Source organism: Apus apus, chromosome 5, assembly GCF_020740795.1.
Source record: "Apus apus isolate bApuApu2 chromosome 5, bApuApu2.pri.cur, whole genome shotgun sequence".
Taxonomy (NCBI): Eukaryota; Metazoa; Chordata; class Aves; order Apodiformes; family Apodidae; genus Apus; species Apus apus.
In genome coordinates this window covers 29,651,149-29,658,485 of record NC_067286.1, presented here as the reverse complement: position 1 = coordinate 29,658,485, position 7,337 = coordinate 29,651,149, and the positions used below count along the sequence as shown (strand labels likewise).

General features: G+C 49.7%; 1 protein-coding gene across 1 annotated transcript in view; it reads left to right on the top strand.

The window, feature by feature from the left end:
* Positions 1-2,662: 2,662 nt before the first annotated feature.
* Positions 2,663-7,337, top strand: part of TTC9 (tetratricopeptide repeat domain 9) — a 29,237-nt gene continuing 24,562 nt past the window's right edge. The window contains exon 1 of the mRNA XM_051621243.1: positions 2,663-3,023. Coding sequence (XP_051477203.1) covers positions 2,663-3,023 — 361 coding nt within the window. The remainder of the gene's footprint in view (positions 3,024-7,337) is intronic.

The following is a 7,337-nucleotide window of genomic DNA, read 5'->3' as shown; positions in this document are numbered from 1 at the left end:
GTGATGCTTCTCATATATACAGCGCTTAGCTCCTCTCTGGGAGGAAGAAACCAATGGGTTAAACCCTTGCCAGTCATCCTGCACAAATCTTATGGCAGCTTTAAATTTTCTGGCTGAGAGATCCACCTCTACACTGAGGGATATTGTTTGATATCAACACAGATTCTAAGTTGGCCAACAAATGACAATCATTCAGACACTTCTGTTATCATCTATTTTGGGATTTACACAGTTGTGACTTTCCTCTTCATGTTCACCAGCAATCTGTCAGGAAGAGAGCTTGGACATTTCTGGAAGAACTGCAAGATGTAAAACTCACTTGGATGCTAAGGCAGTATTTGGAACAAAACCACAGCCCAGCATATTCAGTACGGTTAAGAAAGCAAGGAACACTCAGTTTTGTCAATATTTTTTTACCTTTTATGACCAGATCTGCACCCATGTTTTATTCTTCTGTAAGAAAACTTCATCTTTGCAGAGCTTGTTTCAGTCATCCACTGATGACCAGTAACCAAAGGAAGAAATCTCCAAGACTCCTGTAAGGCTAATGCACAGGGGAGGAGAGAAGGGTAAGTGACCTGTGTCTCAGTGCCCCCTGTGACATGTACATCCGTGGGCTCAGGCAAACTCACCATGAGGGAAGCAACATCACCTCCCAATCTCACTTTGCCACACCACCCTCCAAGAGACCAGTCTCTTACTCAATTGCTTCTGCAGCTGTTCAGATCTGATAAATTAATCCTCTGTGGCAATCTCCTTTCCTCTGGCAAAGTCAATGTTCCAGCACAGGAGACATACATTGTCCTTGTGAATGCTCCTGAACAGCAATCAATAACGGTACAACAAAACCTCTCGAGTTGCTTGAACTTACTTTGTACAATATGACTAGCAGACATTAAAAAATGACCCAGCAGGAATTTTCCTTCCTTAATTTTTATATTCCACACATCAATTCCACTCTAGCTTCTGTGACTAATATCCACCACCACCACCCACGCCCCCCAGGATTTCCTGATTTCTAGATCATGTATACTTAGAGCAAGACTTGTGCATAAGTCATCTTACTCTTAGCTTGAGGTACCTGAAAATGCTGGGCATCCATTGTCCATTTTCATAAAGTAAGATTTCATGAAGATGTGCTTAGTTGGGCACTGGGAAATCAAAGCACTTGAAATCATATAATCGTTGCTGATTATCTTTGCTTTAATTTTTCTCACACAAGTAGTTTCAAAATTATACTTCTATCACAAGTATGAGACTATCTGCTTCTCCTTGAGGCTCTGGCTCTCAAATTCAAGTGAGTAGATGTATGTCTGTACCACATTGTGACCACCACCTCAGCGAGGTCCAGAAGCCCAGCAGTGACAGAATCACATTTCCAACACATGAAGCCCAACTTATCAGTCCTGCCAACAAGGAATTACCCAGGCACCAGTTTCAGACCAACATGAATGCCTTTACGTGGAGCTGTGCTGCACAGCTATCCCAGTTTGCTCAACACTGCACCACCTCATGCCACCACACTAGGCTGGACATAACTCAAAGATAAACTCAAGTCTCCATTTTAAAATGTCCCTCTGGTTGCAGAGGGAACTTGAATACATTGTACCACAGCTGCAGCTTTACCAGGTAAAAATGACATAGGTAATGAAAAGGCACCTCCCAATGTATTATTGAGAGAAAAAAAAATCCCACTATATTTTCATCCATCTTTTAATTTTTAAGCATGAGGTATGACCTACAAAATATCTTGGAACAACAGTGTACCCAAAATACATCAAACTGCTCTAACGCACAATGCAGAGGTGGTGCTTGGCCTGGTAAAGCACAGGCTGGTGCTGACAGCAGTGCTGTCTGTCTGCAAGAGGAGAGCCACTCCCTGCCGATACCCCCAAACCAGGCAACGTTCCAGGCAGCTGTGAGCATCGACCCATTTTTCAGCAGCAGACAGGAAAACCTGATTCAGGAAAGTCGAAGTCCCCGAGTGGCTGGTGCCAGGTAGTTGTCCGGCCTTCGCTTTTGCTGCCCTGATGCGAAGGACAGAGCAGGCTGCTTTGCCAGGCACGCTGACTTGTCCCGTGACACGGAGTACACAGAGCAAGACACCTTGAGGGGCCAGGTGGGGGTGGCGGGTGGCCACTGGTGGGATCTGGAAGAGGTGAGGGAGCAGGGAAATGGGGGTGAGGAGGGGAAAAGGAGGAGAAGGAGGTGGGATCCCAGCCTGCAGGCAGGGACGTGAGACCCTAAGGTGCAGGAGGGCAAGGCGGAGGGAGGGGAAGGGGCTCAGCTCCCTGGGGCTGGAGGGAGCCCACTCTGAGGGAGAGCGGGAGGGCGAGGGGTGGTCGGTGGGGACGGCCAGTGCGGGGAGCAGGGCAGGCGGGCACGCACCCGCCCGGAGCGCGGGGAGCAGAGCCGGTGCAGCCGCGCAGCCCGGCCTCGCCCCCGCTCGGCGCTGCGCGGGGCAGGGCTGGCGGCGGCGAGGGGGCGGCGGTGGCCGCGGCGGGCGGCGGGGGCGGGCGGGGGCGGGGGCGCGGCGGCCGCCGGAGGATGGGAGCGGGCGGCGGGGCCGGGGCGCGGCGCGGGGGCCAGGCCGGGAGCGCGGCGGCGGGCGCCGCGGCATCGCCCGCGTAGGGCGGCGCGGGAGGCGGGCGGCGCCGCGGCCATGGAGAGGGCGAGCCCGGCGGCGGGGAAGCTGAACGCCGGCGGCCGCGGGGCGGGCGATGGGCACGGCCCCGCGGGGGGAGCCCAGCCGCGGGCGGCGGCGACGGGCAGCGCCGAGCCGGGCGAGCTGATCGGGCGGGCGCTGGATTTCAAGAGCGAAGGGGCGCAGTGCTACAAGGACAAGAAATTCCGGGAGGCCATCGGCAAGTACCACCGCGCCCTGCTGGAGCTGAAGGCGCTGCTGCTGAGCCAGGAGCCGGCCGGGCAGCGCCCTGCCGCCGCCGCCGCCGCCGCGGGGCTGAGCGAGGAGCAGCGGCGGGCGGTGGAGGCCATCGAGGTTGACTGCTACAACAGCCTGGCAGGTCAGCGGGGCCGCGGGGCGCGGGGCGGCGGGGACCCCCCACCTTCGCCGCCCACACCTCCCTTCCCCTGCTGCCTGGCTTCTCTGCCCGCCTCATCTCCTTTCCTTTCCGTCGCCTTCCATTTTTGTTTCCGTTCTCCCGTTGGGCACAGAGGTGCTGCCGATGCGGGGCTCGGTGCCCAGCGCTCCCCGACTGCCGCGGGCAGCGCTGAGGAAGGGGGAGCGCAGCCAGGGGCTCCTTGCTCCAGGCTTCCTCTGCATCCCAGCCGCCCCCAAGCCCTTCCCCAGCCGCCACCGGTCAAGCCCCGCGTCCTCTTCCCCCGGGAGACAGGTGCGGAGGCAGCGGCGCGTACGTGGGATGCTCAGACTTAGAGACATTGAGGCTCACGAACCAGCCAAGATTGCGTGCTGCGTTTTTCCCTCAGCCCGAGGTGTCCTTCGCTCCCTTCGCCACAGCTCCGGTTCTGGAGCCCGTACTTAACGCTATCACAGAGAGGGACTCCTTCTACCACATTTGATGTAAGGAACGGGAAGGGTTTGGGTGCTGCTGCAGTAGCTACAAATGGTACTAGCTATATTCATAATGTTGGGGTTTCTTAGCTAGGGAAGTTGGAAACAAATATTTTACTGGCTTCTTGTAACGGCCACTGTGGTCAGTAGACATTCAATCCTCACTCCCTTTGCTCCCTGCCATCTGTTTGGAAGTGCTGCAGAAGGATGGAGGGGAGGGGTGGGGGGGTTTAACTACTTTATAGGCTGATTCTGAAGTCCGTACAGAGGCAGAACCCCTGTTGACTTCAAGGAGCTTTTACCCAAGCAAGAACTGCAGGATCTGAGGTTATTTTCTGTCCTTAGCAGCGCATGGATTTTTGCTCTCCAAGCCTGAAAGCATCTCTCAGACAAAAAACTTGTGCCTAGGTACATCCTGGGAAGTGAGTGTTCTTAGCCTGAGCAGGGTGCACAGAATGACTGCATTAATAAAGCTCTGCTGGTTTTCAGCAGGGTGAAGGGACACTCGTTATCCTTTATATTCTCGTGGAGAAAAATGATGAAAAACAGGACCTTAGTGTGTCAGTTGTCACCATGACTTGGTTTTTGGCTTTCTAGACAGAGTTGGTTATCTTTGTTTCCTATAGTCTAGTGCTAAAAAATATGCCGAATAAAGCAAATGGTTTGAAACACGGAGACAGAATCTTCACTTGTCTTGAATCCATGCCAATCTGTTAGACTCAGTATGGCTTTTGGGATGTAATGGGGGGCACAGTTTAGCCCCCTTTCATCATGTTTTCAAATGCTCTTCCTTCAGAAGCATGTTGAAATCACAGAAAGGGAAAGGCAGATGAGATTCTAGAGCGATACCATAATTGCACAGCTGTAATTTTGTCTCTTTCTATATTTCTGTTCACAGGTTTATTAAAATTCATTGTATTTGGCAAGAACCCTTTAGACTGGCAGTGGTATAAAAAGAGCCCCTAGTACTCTGAACAATATACCACGGCGAGTTCTTGGGCTTGAAAAAGCACTCATAGGCACCATCTCTGCTAGATACAAATGAGATGTGGTAGGTAGAAGGTAAACGAAGTGGGAGGGATGCAATTTGCTTCTGTGGCACTTTCTGCTGAATACACAAGTTCCACTTGCTAAAAGTGCTGCTGACGGAGTTGTCCTGTCCAATGGTCATTGCCCAGCTCATGTATTTACTGTTTCAGGTTTTTGTGGGGAATTTTTTTCACTGTTGGTTGTATTTGATCTTGTCAGCAGTAGCAATCAGACAGTGTGAGAAACATGCTCCAACTTTAACCTGGGTTTGAACAGATTTTTTTTCTAAATTTAACCAGTGTGAACATGGGAGGAGATGAGTTGCAAGCAGTGCTTTTCCTGGGATAACCTCACAGCAGGTCAAGGTGTCATTTTGCACAGCCGGTTGTCACATCTTTTCAGTAGGTGGCATGCACAGAGCAGAAAACAGCATTTGTCTTAGAAATGTGTAGCTTTGTGCATGTCTGCTGGGCTGTCTGCAAGCAATTTTAAAGAAAAGCCCTGCATGTTGGAGAGGGGAGTGTGCAGTTAAACTGGAATGGTGGTGGTGCTACTCCTAGCCCAGTCCCAGAGCTCCCATTCTAGCAAGAGCATCTGTGAATTCATGTCTGAATGGAAGACTAGGGAAAGACTTTCCCCGAAACTATCCTAATAATTAATATACCTTTCTAATAGCAACTTCAAGAGGCGCAGCAGCAGGAATTTATTTTCTAAGTGTGGTGCAGCAGAAGCCACCAGTTTCTTTACACAGTGGGCTCTAGCAGAGGCACCAGCAGCATACTGCTGGAGTTGAAGTCAGTGCTCTTCAACATGGGGAGGAGAGCAGATGCAGGGAGTTTTGCTTCTGAGCACTGAATGGGTGCCTAGAGCTGTTCTTTAAGATAAATAAATCTGCATAGTGCAGGAAGCATATCAACAGTACATCTTAGTTCTGGAGAAGGCAGTTTTTCACTTGTCTCTGATTTATACCCAGTAGCATTAGCAGCTGTCATCTGAGTGTCCTTATTATCAAGTTTTTTTAGCACCTCCGCTTACTCCCTAAGCTTAGCATTTAAGAAGCCCACCTTGCTTCTGCAGTGTCATTTTTCATGTGGCCACCACACATCCACCTGTCAGAGATGCTTTGCATCACAAATAGAGATGCACGCGCCCACAATCACTTGTTTAGATGCAGCATACCAGTCAGAGGAGGGCATCAACTACAGATAAATATGCACTTAGACAAATAAGCAGATGAGAAATAGATATCCAAAGGGGATGTGGGACAATGTCATGGGTAAAGGGTGGGGTTGTTTGTGGGGTTTTTTAATCCAACTGATCATGGGAATAAGTACCCTGTTGTGGAGCTGTGTGGCACCTCCATAACCTAAACTATTTAGCCTGTTTCAAAGGATCTCAAATCTGCTGGGTTTTAAATTCTTGTGGTTTGTTTTATTTTGTTTTAAATCAGCCTAGGATTTTTACTGCTTGCCTTTGGCTGTGCTGCTCACGTTTCTTTTACTAAGCTCCTAGCTGGGCTTCAGTTTAAGCTCCAAGAGTTTTGCCTTAAAGGGACTCCCCCTCACATCTGCAAAATCCAGTGCTGCCATGTTCTTGCATGGGCCTGCTGATACCCCTTCATTTTACCACAAGTCTCTCTGATAAATGTCACGAGATGCCAGAGCAGCAGCGTGGTTGGGGCTCTCAGAAGCTGCTGGAGTAAGCAAAGAAAAAGCCTCCCAACAACACAGAGCCTTGCAGAATGAATGCAGGGCTGTAAGGCAAACAGTCCTCTCTTTATGACTCACTGACGGTCTCTGACCTTGAGGAAGTCACTTGACCTCTTTTTTCCTCTCTCAGCCCTATTGAAAAGTAAAGAACAATCTCATCCTGATGATGCATTCATCTTGGTTTCCCCCAAGTCAGTGGTTTATGTTCTTTTAAAAAAAGCTGAGTGTCTGAAGAATGCCTGCGGGAAGGCAAACTGTCCTAATATCCCACAGGTCTTGGTCTCCTTTCCACTCCTATAGCATCTTTGATCTTGAAGAAGCTTAAATGCTTTATGTACTGCAGGTAGGTAGGGATCATTTACCTACTACAATGCAACCATTACTCTCATTAAATGCTACAACCATTTTATTCCAGCATTACTGCCTAAAAGTTTACAGGATCAAAGGACTGTGTCTCCTCTGCAGAGAAAAACAAGTCCTGGTCGTTCCACAGCAGCAGAATGCTAAGGCTAAGCATAGTTTTAAGCTGTTCTGGTGAGAGAATGTTGCAGTGCGATAAGCAAACCTTTGTTGGTTTTTTCCAAAGCATGCAGAAATGCTAGAGCTAATCCTGGCAGGACAAATGGAACCAGAGGGAGAACTGGGGACAAGGAGTGGCACTGGGGGAGCTGGGTTTGTAATCCTTCCTCTCTGTGCTAACCAGCTGTATTACCTTCACCAAATCTTTTCTTCCTTTGAATCTCAGTTTATCCATCTGTGTTTATGACTTCTTGGGAGTACAAGAATGTTAATGACATGAATGTAAATTAAGTGTAATGCATTTATATACCTGTTCATTTATGCTTATTTTAGTGTTGGAGTCCCGACAGGAGGGCACGTTACCTGCACAATGTATTACAAAATGTAGCCATCCAAGATACATCTCAGCTTGGATAATGAGGTTTGGCCTCCTACACTGGCAGAAACCTGCCCTAATACTATTCATGATCATTTGAAGGTCACAAAAGTTCCACAAAACATGGCACGTCCAGCAGTGTAGGAAACTCCTAGCACCCTCAGGCTTCTGG